This window comes from Ranitomeya imitator, chromosome 1 (genome assembly GCF_032444005.1).
Source record: "Ranitomeya imitator isolate aRanImi1 chromosome 1, aRanImi1.pri, whole genome shotgun sequence".
Taxonomy (NCBI): Eukaryota; Metazoa; Chordata; class Amphibia; order Anura; family Dendrobatidae; genus Ranitomeya; species Ranitomeya imitator.
Window position 1 is genome coordinate 293,149,950 of NC_091282.1, and position 13,013 is coordinate 293,162,962.

General features: G+C 46.4%; 1 protein-coding gene across 1 annotated transcript in view; it reads right to left on the minus strand.

Moving 5' to 3' along the window:
* The window catches only part of CDC45 (cell division cycle 45), a 94,501-nt gene that overhangs the window by 72,053 nt on the left and 9,435 nt on the right, over positions 1–13,013 (minus strand). Inside the window, exons 2-3 of the mRNA XM_069756502.1 lie at positions 10,975–11,034; positions 10,291–10,383 (exon numbers count right to left, since the gene is read on the minus strand). Of these exons, the coding sequence (XP_069612603.1) occupies positions 10,291–10,383; positions 10,975–11,034 (153 nt within the window). The remainder of the gene's footprint in view (positions 1–10,290; positions 10,384–10,974; positions 11,035–13,013) is intronic.

Genomic DNA, 13,013 nt, shown 5'->3' on the forward strand with positions numbered 1-13,013 from the left:
ACCTTATTACCCATGGGTTGGCCGCAATGTTTTGATTATAGAGGGCTCCTAGAGCTGCTATCTGTACCTTAAGAGTACTGACCGCCAACCCCTGCTCCAGACCTTTTTGTAGGAACTCAAGGATTTTAGGAATTGAAGGCCCGTCTTGGACCTTTACCTTGGAGACAGATAGGAATTTCCTCCAAGTTTTCCCATATATTTTAGTAGTGATAGGCTTTCTACTTTTTAATAGTGTAGCCACTAAGTTGTCTGAGAAACCCCTTTCTCTTAATAGTCCTCGTTCAAAAACCAGGCTGTCAAATGGAGGTTCGGCTCCTGTGGGTGGAAGATTGGTCCTTGATGTAGACGGTTTGGTATATTCGGTAGGACCCATGGGTCTGAGACCGATAGCATCCTCAGACAGGAGAACCACGTTCTTTTTGGCCAGAACGGGGCTATAAGGATTATTTTTGTTTTGTCTTCCCTGACTTTCCGAATGACTGCCGGAATCAGAATGGTTGGAGGAAAGGCATAAGTCAATTTTTGAGTCCATGGAATCAAAAAGGCATCTAGAGCCTGTGGATTCCCTTCCGGGTTCAGTGAGCAGAATTTGTTTACCTTTTTGTTTTTGGAATTGGCGAATAAGTCTATTGTTGGTGTCCCCCACATTTCTATGATCTGGTTGTAGATGGATTGGTTTAGGGACCACTCGCCTTGTTTCAACTGAGTTCGACTCAAGTAATCTGCCCTTTCGTTGTTTGAACCCTGAATGTGTAGCGCCGAGAGGGATAGTAAGTTTTCTTCCGCCAGCTTGATAATTTTGGCTGAAGAACTTATCAGTGAACGAGACCTTGTTCCCCCCTGGTGATTTATATACGCTACAGTCACTTTGTTGTCCGAAAAAATTCGGACATGATGTCCCTGAATGTCGGCTAGAAAAAATAGAAGAGCATGATGTACCGCCCAAAGTTCTTTTTGGTTTGAGGATGCTGATAGTTCTTGAACCGACCAATTTCCCTGAGCCACTTTGTCCCCCATGTGGGCCCCCCACCCTCTGGGACTCGCATCGGTTGTTATTACCCGAGAAATATTTGGCACTAGTATGTGTCACTGAAGTTCCCTTGTGTGAAATTGTGTGAAGGGTATTGCTGGTATGCATGAGGATAGAGAGCCTAGAAGCGACATTGCTCTCCTTAGGGTCATGGAGGGATTGTGTAACGTTCGTGCTATCATGGTTAACATGTTGTCTTTTTTGGGACCTGGGAGTCGGCATTCTTGGACCCGGGAGTCTAATGTCAGTCCTAGGAACTCCTGTACTTGACAGGGTTCCATCCTTGATTTTTTTACATTTATGAGCCATCCCAAGTCCGTCAGGATGGTCATTACTTAATCTCTCTTTTCCCTGCAACTTTGCGCTGAGTTGCTTGCGATAAGAAAGTCGTCCAGGTAAGGGACTATTAATATATCTTGTTCCCTTACGTGGGCCATCATTTCTGCTATTATTTTCGTAAATATACGTGGAGCTATTGAAATCCCAAACTGGAGAGCCCTGTATTGAAAAAACCTTATTTGTCCCTTTATGGAGACTGCCATCCTGAGAAATTTCTGAGATTGATCGTGGATGGGCACATGGTAGTATGCGTCGGTTAGGTCTATTACGACCATGTAGCAGTTCGGGAAAAGGATTTTTATAGTGAACATAGTGGACCTTATTGTTTCCATTTTGAATTTGTAATTTACCACGTATCTGTTTAAGTTTTTTTTTAGATTTATAATGGTCCGAAAGGACCAGTCAGGTTTCGGTACTAAAAATAGAGGGGAGAAAAACCCCTCCCCTATTTCCTGAGGGGAGATTTCCCGAATCACCGATTTTTGCAGTAGGGAAATAATTTCTCTCTCTAATGCTGCTTGTTCTGCAGCCGAAGATCTTGACTTTGTTACTATGTACCGTAATTCCGGGGGTGGGGGTGGGGAACAAAATCTATTTTTAGACCAAACAGTATGATACCGTATTTACTCGAGTATAAGCCAAGATTTTCACCCCAAAATTTTGGGCTGAAAGTGCCCCTCTCGGCTTATACTCGAGTCACGGTGGGCGGCAGGGTCGGCGGGTGAGGGGGCTGAGGCATACTCACCTAGTCCCGGCGATCCTGGCGCTCCCCCTGCCGTCCCACGGTCTTAGGTGCTGCAGTTCTTCTCCTCTTCAGCGGTCACGTGGGACCGCTCATTAGAGAAATGAATACGCGGCTCCACCTCCCATAGGGGTGGAGCCGCATATTCATTTCTCTAATCAGCGGTGTCGGTGACCGCTGATAGAGGAAGAGGCTGCGGCACCGAAGACCGTGTGACAGGCAGAGGGAGCGGGACGCCGGGAGCAGGTAAGTATGTCATATTCACCTGTCCCCATTTCACACGCCGGGCGCAGCTCCATCTTCCTGGCGTCTCTCCGCTCTGACTGTGCAGGTCAGAGGGCGCGATGACGCATATAGTGTGCGCGGCGCCCTTTGCCTGATCAGTCAGTGCGGAGAGACAACGGGACCGGACGCTGGGAGCTGCAAGCAAGAGAGGTGAGTATGGCTTTTTTTTTATTGCAGCAGCAGCAGCAATGGCACAGCTTTCTATGGCACAGCTATGGGGCAATACTGAACGGCGCAGAGCACTATATGGCAGCTATGGGGCAATACTGAACGGCGCAGAGCACTATATGGCAGCTATGGGGCAATAATGAACGGCGTAGAGCACTATATGGCAGCTATGGGGCAATGAACGGCGCAGAGCACTATATTGCAGCTATGGGGCAATACTGAACGGCGAAGAGCACTATATGGCAGCTATGGGGCAATACTGAACGGCGCAGAGCACTATAAGGCAGCTATGGGGCAATAATGAACGGCGTAGAGCACTATATGGCAGCTATGGGGCAATGAACGGCGCAGAGCACTATATTGCAGCTATGGGGCAATACTGAACGGCGAAGAGCACTATATGGCAGCTATGGGGCAATAATGAACGGCGCAGAGCACTATATGGCACAGCTATGGGACAATACTGAACGGCGAAGAGCACTATATGGAGGCTATGGGGCAATAATGAACGGCGCAGTGCACTATATGGCACAGCTATGGGACAATACTGAACGGCGCAGAGCACTATATGGCACAGCTATGGGGCAATAATGAACGGCGCAGAGCACTATATGGCAGCTATGGGGCAATAATGAACGGTGCAGAGCACTATATGGCACAGCTATGGGGCAATACTGAACGGCGCAGAGCACTATATGGCAGCTATGGGGCAATAATGAACGGCGCAGAGCACTATATGGCACAGCTATGGGGCAATAATGAACGGCGCAGAACACTATGGCACAGCTATGGGGCAATACTGAACGGCGCAGAGCACTATATGGCACAGCTATGGGGCAATAATGAACGGCGCAGAGCACTATATGGCACAGCTATGGGGCAATAATGAACGGCGCAGAGCACTATATGGCACAGCTATGGGGCAGTAATGAACGGTGCAGAGCACTATATGGCACATCTATGGGGCAATAATGAACGGTGCAGAGCACTATATGGCACAGCTTTATACGGCACATCTATGGGGCAATGATTAACGGTGAAGAGCACTATATGGAACAGCTTTATATGGCACATCTATGGGGCAATAATGAACAGTATGGAGCATTATATGTGGCACAGCTTTATATGGAGCATCTTATGTGGCAATAATGAACGGTATGGAGCATCTATTTTTATTTTTGAAATTCACCGGTAGCTGCGGTATTTCCTACCCTAGGCTTATACTCAAGTCAATAAGTTTTCCCAGTTTTTTGTGGCAAAATTAGCGGGGGTCGGCTTATACTCGGGTCGGCTTATACTCGAGTATATACGGTATTTAAAATCCAGGTGTTGTTGGAAATTTTCTTCCAGGCGGGAAGGAATGATGTGAGTCTTCCCCCCACCATAGGACAAATGTCATTTGGAAGGCTTTTTATCACGGGAGGTGTTGCCAAAGAGGTAACCCCTATCTCTTCTCCTCCCGTCTTCCCACTTATTCTGCTCTCTGGGGGGTCTACGACGGAAAATCTGCGGCTCCGAAAGGATTGTCTAAATGGGGTCAGACCCAGATTTGGAAACCCCTTCTTTGCATCTCCCGCTTTCTGGAGGATGTCATCCAGGGTTTCTCCGAACAAAAAATTCCCCTCACATGGGATAGAACATAGTTTTAACTTCGTTTGGAGATCTCCTGGCCTGCTCTTGAGCCACAAGGTTCTTCTGGCTGCATTGGAGAGAGCAGCGGCCTTAGATGTTAGGCGTACGGAGTCTGCTGAGGAGTCCGCCAGGAACGTTGCTGCTGCTCTTATTGCAGGGATCGAATCCAGCAACTTATTTCTGGGTAACCCGTCTTTAATTTGACTTTCCAGCTGGTCGATCCACACCATCAGAGATCTGGAAGTGCAGGTTGCTGCAACTGCAGGTCTCAAGCTACCCCCAGCCGATTCCCATGCCCCTTTAAGAAATGTATCCGCTTTTTTATCTAAGGGGTCTTTGAGGGTACCCATATCCTCGAACGGGAGCGCAAATTTTTTCGAGGCTTTGGCTACCGCAACATCCAGTTTTGGTGCCTTGTCCCAAGAAGAGGAAGTCTCATCCTTAAAGAGATACTTTCTTTTAAGCGAGGGCACCGAGGAATTTCTCCTATCTGGTTTCTCCCACTCTTTTTTGATTAATGTCTGGACATTGGGATTTAGAGGAAAAGTTCTCCGCTTTTTTTGTCCCAGACCTCCAAACATTACATCTTGGGCCGTTTTATCGGGTCTGGGTTCCTCAACCCCCATAGTAGCCCTAACGGCTCTCACTAAAGTATCCACTTCTTCTAGTGGGAAGCAATGCCGGGCCGAATCTTCCTCGGAGGAGGATAGGGAGGAATCTGAATCGTCCGAATCTGCATTTTCAGATGAGGATCGGACCGAGTGGGAATGTACCGACTCCTTCACTTTCTCTTCTCCTTCCCTTTTTTGGAGGATAAAAGGGCATTCTGAACCTCGGACCTGATTATATTTTTAAGTTCAGATGCAAAGTCGGGGGTCTCCTCATATAGTAAACGCTGGATGCATGACTTGCAAAGCTTTTTGTCCCAGGTTACCGGTAAAGCTTTGTTACAGGTGGGGCAGGATCTATTGTTCTTTTTCTCCAACCTCTTCTTTCCCTAATAAGGGAGAAGAGGGAGCCCCATTATAAAATATGTACATTCACGGAGATCACTCACCATTCGGATGTGGAGGCAGGTACCGGTTCTGGAGGAGGGCCCGGGTCTGGTAGGGAAGGTCCTTGAGGAAGGGTATTAGTCTTCGCAGCAGATCTGCTGCGTCGTGTGGAACGGCTGCTAGACCCACTCCTAGTACTCTTTGTGTCTGATTTTCTATGGCGCTGCTGTCCAGGCTGCAGCTCCTGTGGATCGCTGTCCTCCATGGTTACAGGGAGAAAGTGCGACAACCATGTGTGCACCATCTCCCTATTTGAATCCGGCGCCACCCCCCGGCGTTCACCGTACTTCCGGTTCTCTGCACATCCTCCGGGGAGAAGATTGTACTGCGCATGCGCGCGGCGATGACCCGGAAGTCCTGCGCATTTCCGGAGCGGCGGCCATCTTTGTACACCCGGAGCGTGCGCTTGTCAGCACAGAAGCTCCGGGTGATCCAGTGCCCCTTCTCAGTCAGATTTGGCGGCGCTCTCCCCCCGCTCACCCTGAAGAACCCCTCGGTTCCAGCGGTGGCGGCTTCAGGAGCCGGACAGGCCGCGGCAGGAGCCTCCTCGCTGCCGAAACCCGACCGCCCGGTCCATCGGTCTTCATACAGGTACCGCCGAAGAGAGGTTCCCTGTCAGGGACAGGAAACCAACTGATGCGAGGGAGAGGTACCGCCCTTTTATCTGTAGGTTTCCTGTCCCTGAAGGGCGGATCCCCTCTCTCTCCGTAGTGCTGTCATGGGAGACCGAGAAAAAACAATTTTTCTAAAACATTAAGCTTAAGATTAATAGGGGTGCCCAAACTTTTTCATATAACTGTATTTAACTACTTTTTCTGCCAAGAGATGCAGAATCTTCGCAGAAAATTCCACAGGCAAATCTGCAACGTGTGCATATACCCTTCGTTTCTCTTCCATAGGTTGGTCCATCAGAAATTTTTGAGTGTGGCTCTCATGAGTTGGTACGTGGTAGTATGCATCCTTCAAATCCAATACTAACATGTAGTAGACTGGGAATAGAAGTTTTATGGCAGTCCTTATAGAAGCCATCTTGAAGGGACGATGAATCAAAAAACTGTTCATGCTTTTTAATTTGATAAATATCATGAACGTTTCATCCGTTTTTTGTTTTTAAATAAAAAAAGAGGGGGGAATAAAATCCCTTGCAGCCGCCTTTTTTTGCCACTTCTGCAAGGACTTCCCTTCTGGACTAGATTCAGAACCTCCGTTTCCAAGGCCAACTGTACTTCGCATGACCTCTTGGCGGATATTGTTACTAGGGACCATTAAGGAATCGAGAGAAATTCCAGCTTCAAACTGTCTTTTATTATATTTAAAATCCAGCCACAGGACGAAATTCTCTTCCAGGCCGGAAGAAAGAAGGAAAGCTTTCCTCCCACTTGGATGATGGTGTCCCTTCTCTCCTCTTATTTTCCCAATTCCCCTAACTTTTGGGAGGCTTTCTTTTGATGTATTTCATCCTCTGAAAGGACCTATTTCTGAATATGGTCACTGGCAAAGTGGAGAAACCCTTCTTTTTGTCAAAAGCCTTCTCTTGGATGACATCTGTTTGACCAAAGAGGAATTCTCCTTCACAGAGAATGAAGCATAATTGGGATTTTCACTGCACATCTCGTGGCCAGTATTTTAACCATAATGCTCTTCTAGCGGAGTTAGAGAGCGCAGCAGATCTTGCTGCCACAACCTCATTGAGTCCATTGAGGCGTCTCCTCAAAAGGCTGCTACCCTTTGTACGGAGGGCAGATTAGACAGGATAATTTCCCTAGGTACATTGTCCTTAAGTTGTTCCTCTATCTACTGAAGCCAGACCATCCTAGATCTTGCTGCACAAGTCCCTGCTATGAGGGGTCTCACAGCACCCGCTGAGGTCTCCCAGGTGCCTCTCAGGTAGCTATCTGCCTTGCTATCTAATTGGTCTCTTAGAATACCTACGTCTTCAAAAAAGGAGATTTTTTTTTTTTTTTAAGATTTAGCTACTGCTATATCCGGCTTTTATCCCAGAATGAGGTAGCCTCCTACTCAAACGGATATTTCCTTTTCAAGGATGAAGTCAAAGAGGCCTTCTCATCTGGACTTTTAATCTTCTTGTTAACCGGCAATGTATGTGTCCTTCTAAGTTGCAGGCCCCCGACCATAATATCCTCAATTGATTTAGGGTATTTTGTATCTACAAGCCCCATGGTGGTTCTAATTGCTTTAATTAACCTGCTTGTGTCTCCCACGGGGAAGCACCGACAACATCTTCAGATGATGAAGAGGATACTGAATCAGAGTCGCCCACTACTCTAGGCGATTCATCTGAATCTGACGATAATCGTCTAGGCCTCTTTTTTTTCTTCTTTCTTTTCATTTGTCTGCATCAGTGTTTTGATTGAGTCTTTAATCTGTGCTTTAATGATCGACTTTAGATTTAATGCAAAATCATGGGCCTCCTCATAGATTGTTTTTTGACCGCAAGATGTACACATGCATTTCTGCCAATCGGATGGTAATAGGGACTTACAAAACGCAAATTCTTTATTTTTACACTTTGCAGCAGCTTTCCTAGGCCACTATTTAGAAAAAAAACAAGGGGGCCCCCATAAGAAAAGTGAACTGTCTCGAAGATCACTGACCACCTGTTGTTACTCAATTATACTGGATCTGGAGGATGGAGCAGGTCACAGGGTTGTTTCTCCCCAGGAGTCTCTGGACCTCTGGCTACTCTTACTGCTGCGACTGCCACTGGAGTGTTTGCTTCTATGACTATGCTGACAACGCTTCTGTTGGTCTTGCTGCTGCTCCTCCATCATAGATGAGAGCTGGAGCTTCAGCACCTCCACCTCAGCTTGCACTGCTCTTTTAAATGTGGTGTCTACAGAATCTTCCTGTCTTCACCTGCCCATGGAGGTTAAATCACTTCCTGGATGTCACCTGACCACATCATCCAGATGCGCCACCCTAAGTGGAACTCTCTAACCTGACCGGCATGCAGGGTCACAGGCAGGAAGCGCCATATTGCAGCAGGTTGTGCACATGTGCCAAGTAGTTCCCAGTGCCATAGTCATCAGGGCGCGCCATGTGACACGCCGTGCTGAATTCCTGCATTCACTCGGTGTCCAGCACGACAGAGTCTACAATTTCTTGGATAGCCGTTCGCCCGAGCAGACCCAAGCAGGTGTGTTGGCAGAGAATCCTGCCAGACCCCTTGCTGCCCACGTTCGTCTACCGCATCGGCCATTGAAAGAGCTGGGATGGCGATTCCAGACCCGACTCACCGGTGTCACAGAGAGATAAGCCACTCTTCCAGCTATCAGGTCAGTCCTGGGACATTCTTCCAGCTGCAGGGACATTCTTCCAAGTTCCAGCTGCATCCTCTTCTTGAGGTCTCCCATCAAGGACAGGAAACCGAACTGATGCAGAGGAGAGGTGACTCCCTTTTAGGTCAGTAGGTTTCCTGTCCTGGATGGGCGGATCCTCTCTCAGGTGGTGCTGTCATGGGTGATGGGAAAAAATGAAGTTTAAAGGTACCGTCACACATAACGATATCGTTAACGATATCGTTGCTTTTTGTGACGGAGCAACGATATCGTTAAGGAAATCGTTATGTGTGACAGCAACCAACGATCAGGCCCCTGCTGGGAGATCGTTGGTCGCTGAGGAAAGTCCAGAACTTTATTTCGTCGCTGGACTTCCCGCTGACATCGCTGGATCGGCGTGTGTGACACCGATCCAGCGATGTCTTCACTGGTAACCAGGGTAAACATCGGGTTACTAAGCGCAGGGCCGCGCTTAGTAACCCGATGTTTACCCTGGTTACCAGCATAAACGTTAAAAAAACAAACAGTACATACTTACCTTCAGCTGTCTATCCCCGGCGCTGTGCTTCTCTGCACTCCTCCTGAATCCTGTGTCAGCGCCAGCCAGCCGGAAAGCACAGCGGTGACGTCACCGCTCTGCTTTCCGGCTGACCGGCGCTGACAGTGCAGAGGAAAGCAGAGCGCCGGAGGACAGACAGCTGAAGGTAAGTATGTAGTGTTTGTTTTTTTAACGTTTACGCTGGTAACCAGGGTAAACATCGGGTTACTAAGCGCGGCCCTGCTCTTAGTAACCCGATGTTTACCCTGGTTACCGGGGACCTCAGGATCGTTGGTCGCTGGAGAGCTGTCTGACAGCTCTCCAGCAACCAAACAGCGACGCTGCAGCGATCGACATCGTTGTCGGTATCGCTGCAGCGTCGCTTAGTGCGACGGTACCTTTAGTCTGCAGTGTCACATATGCTAAGGAGGCAGACTAGTTCAGCGGTGCAAGGCATTGCTTCTTCTAGAAGAGTCCTGCCTCAGACCCCCAGGCATGATCGCCATCCTTGATGCAATCCCCATTTTGATAAGACAGCCAAAGATCTTGTGCGATATGCTGGCGACTCTACTAAGATAAGGATCATTTTGAAGATGTCAATTGCATCCAAGGAGGCATGATTAGAAGATACAAGACAATATAAGTGATGGCCCACTGGACTAGACCTGACGCCATGGCATATGCAACTATTAGAATACAGGATTTGCTATATCTACCACTATAGTAGTAGTTTTGGGAATTGACAGGTTCACTTTAAAAGTTTTCCAGTCAAAACACAATAAATTACAAAATATTAAATACTAACCAACTTAAGCAATTTTCACAAAAAATTATGCTGCTCTCAGATTAGGTGGCAAAAACCTTGTGACAGATTCCCTTTAAGGTGCATTTTAGGTGTAATTTTTGCTATAGACAACTTTTTTTTATGTCTTGCATAAGAGACAGACTTAAAAAAACAAACAAACAAAAAAAAACTGTATAGCTGGTAACACACATTATGTATTCGCTAATCGAAAATTATGGGTTTGCCATAAAAGGCAAGAGGCAGAAGAACTTATTAAACATCAGTAAGCAAACAAATAAAATTGATAGACATCAAAAGAAGCATTGTAAATGCAGACAGCTTACGGAGGCATTTATTACTATACAGAAGAAAAAAAATGTAATGGAAAGTGAAGGAAAACTGTATCCATCAATTTTACCTGTTCTTTATGTTCAAGGAAAATAACTTCAAGTTCTTGCCATCCAGAAATTGGAATTAATGTATACTGGACATGATCACACTGAAATAAAGACTGATAAAACAGTATATTATTATTTATAGTGTATTTATATTATATTTATTTATAGTATAATGAATACAATGAATATAAAATGTAGAATATTCATCTGAGCTGATCCAGATGTACTGTACAGCGGAAGGGCAAACATGGAGCATTCAGATCAGTGCCACCTGCACCTGTCTACACAGAAGTCACCAGGGTTTATAGAGACTTCTGCCTAATGAACAGATCAGTTTCGAAAAGGCTCAAGCAACTAATCAACGTATATAGAGAATTTTTATAGTGGCATGAAATCACAGGAATATAGGAAAGCTGTAGACTGAGAAAACACACTTCTAAAGGTTCTGTTTACATACAGTAGTATTCAATAGGGTTAGTGTTAACTTTTAAACGGCCCTAATACCAACATATTGATGAAAGTCGCCCTGATAATGTCAAGGGACCGTAGAAAATGTTGCACTGGTGTATTTCGTGTTTTCTTGCATCTTCGCCTGTTGGAATCCGACCCAGGAGTTAGATGCTAATTATTTGGCTTTTAGCTAGAGATGTAATGCGGTTTAGCACATACAAACTAAACATATATAATAAGGAAAATGCCCTTACCTGCAATATTTTACATGCACACAAAGCATCAACATCAGGAGCGACAATGAGAAGCACCCGCTGTGTAAAAGAAATGCAAAGTTACAAAAATTGAAAGATAACTACTGTATGTCATTTCCAATATCAGTGCACAGACCATAACTGTCTGCATGGTAGATCCTAACAGATGGAACCAACAGGGTGAACATCACAATCATGCACCAACCCCAGATCCTCTTGTATACATATATGTTTTGTTTTTTTTTCACAGCAAAAACATTAAAAGCAACCTGTGTGTGAAAAACCGCTATAAACCTGCAGATATGGGCTTAATCTGCAGGTTAATAGTGTTCTGAAGACATACTGCTGCTACACTGAGAGCCTCACTGCCAGGAGGAAATTAACTTTACTCTTCCCGGCAGCCTCAGGGTTTCAGTCAGGAGGCTCGTTCATAGGACTGTATTTTTGGTCCGGGTGCTCCCAGTATAAAAAAATATGCCGCACTTGAATCAATGTCAATTAATAGGACAGAGCGGATGAAAAAACAAAAACAAAAAACGGATGATGCAACTCATTCAAGTTGAAAACAGTGTAGCATGCATTTTTTTGGATACATTGCAATTCTGTAACATCGGAAACTGTACATGGTCCTGTAAATGATTGATAGCTGCTGTAAAAACAACGACTGCACAAGTGAGAAAATAATCATCCGACTTTTCCGGATTAAATTCTGAACAATTTTTTATACACTGGTACCATCCATACCGATACCTACCCAGAAACTCAAAGTCACAGACTGAAAGCCCACAAGGGCAGGTTCCTCTCCCCTCTGCACGACTCTGTCATTGTAAATTATCTGTATTTTGTATGCAATCCCTTTTTACACGTACAGCACCATGGAATCAATGGTGCTTTAAAAATAAATAATAATAATAATAAAAGAAGTGACCTAACCATTCCTCAGGTGGCTTCTGCATGGAAGACGCTCACTATTTTATATACAATTTTTTTAAAAAGCCATTGGCGCCAATGAACATGTTGGATATTATTCAGTGAGGGGAATGACCTGGCAATCTGGTTGTCAGAAAAGAATACTTAATAGTATGTTGTGGTAGCTGTGGTCTCATCCGAAGTGCTGGTTTCAATAACGCTTGGTTTTGGGGATTTTTTTTTCAGTTGTATGTCTTGGCTCTGGAAGATTGAGGCCTGGAGAAAGCGGAGGTCTGAGGCCTACAAGTGAGTGTGACCCACCCACATGATAGCATATTGGGACTGGGACACGATATTCTTGTAAAGTGTCAGGGCGTTCGGAGACAGCAGCTCAGTCACTTTACAATATGCCTGTGCCAAATGAAGAGCACAACTACAGCTCTCAGAACAAAGCACCCTAAAAGGGGTCTTCAATCCCCTGTCGCTCCAGCACTGCCTTTAGAGCCAGGCTCTGATTACCGGCCTGCAGTGGTGATGTGGACAATACAGCAGAGTGCAGTGGGAGGAACGAGCACATGTGGTACACAGCACAACACTGGAGGATCAAGGGAAAGCACCAGGGGCGGACATAATGCTTGTGCAGTTGGGCCCCTGCAGGGTAGCTAATAATGAAGGCAATGTGGCCTGTTTCTCCGGCCACGAGGAGCCCATGGCCAGATTGCCCTCATATGTGGCGGGCAGGGAGCGATCCCTGGAGCTCCGCTGCCTACAGCTAATAATGGAAGCAGAGCGGAGCTGCAGGGATCCGTCCTCTGCTTCCTGCCCGGCGGTTTCTGTCTGACACAGCTTTGCGGCTGGATGACGTCAGTATTCAGCGTGCCTGTGTCAGAAAGAAAGCTGCCGGTGACGATGATGATGCGGAGGAATGTGCGGAGAGTTGAGTGGTGTTTGTGCTTTTTTTTAAATAATACATTGGGGTGGTAGAGATCGCAATGATGGGAGTGGTGGTGGAGAGGGCAATGATGGGGGTTGGTGGTGGGGAAGAGGGCAATGATGGGGTGGGTGGTGGGGAAGAGGGCAATGATGGGGTGGGTGGTGGGGAAGAGGGCAATGATGGGGTTGGTGGTGGG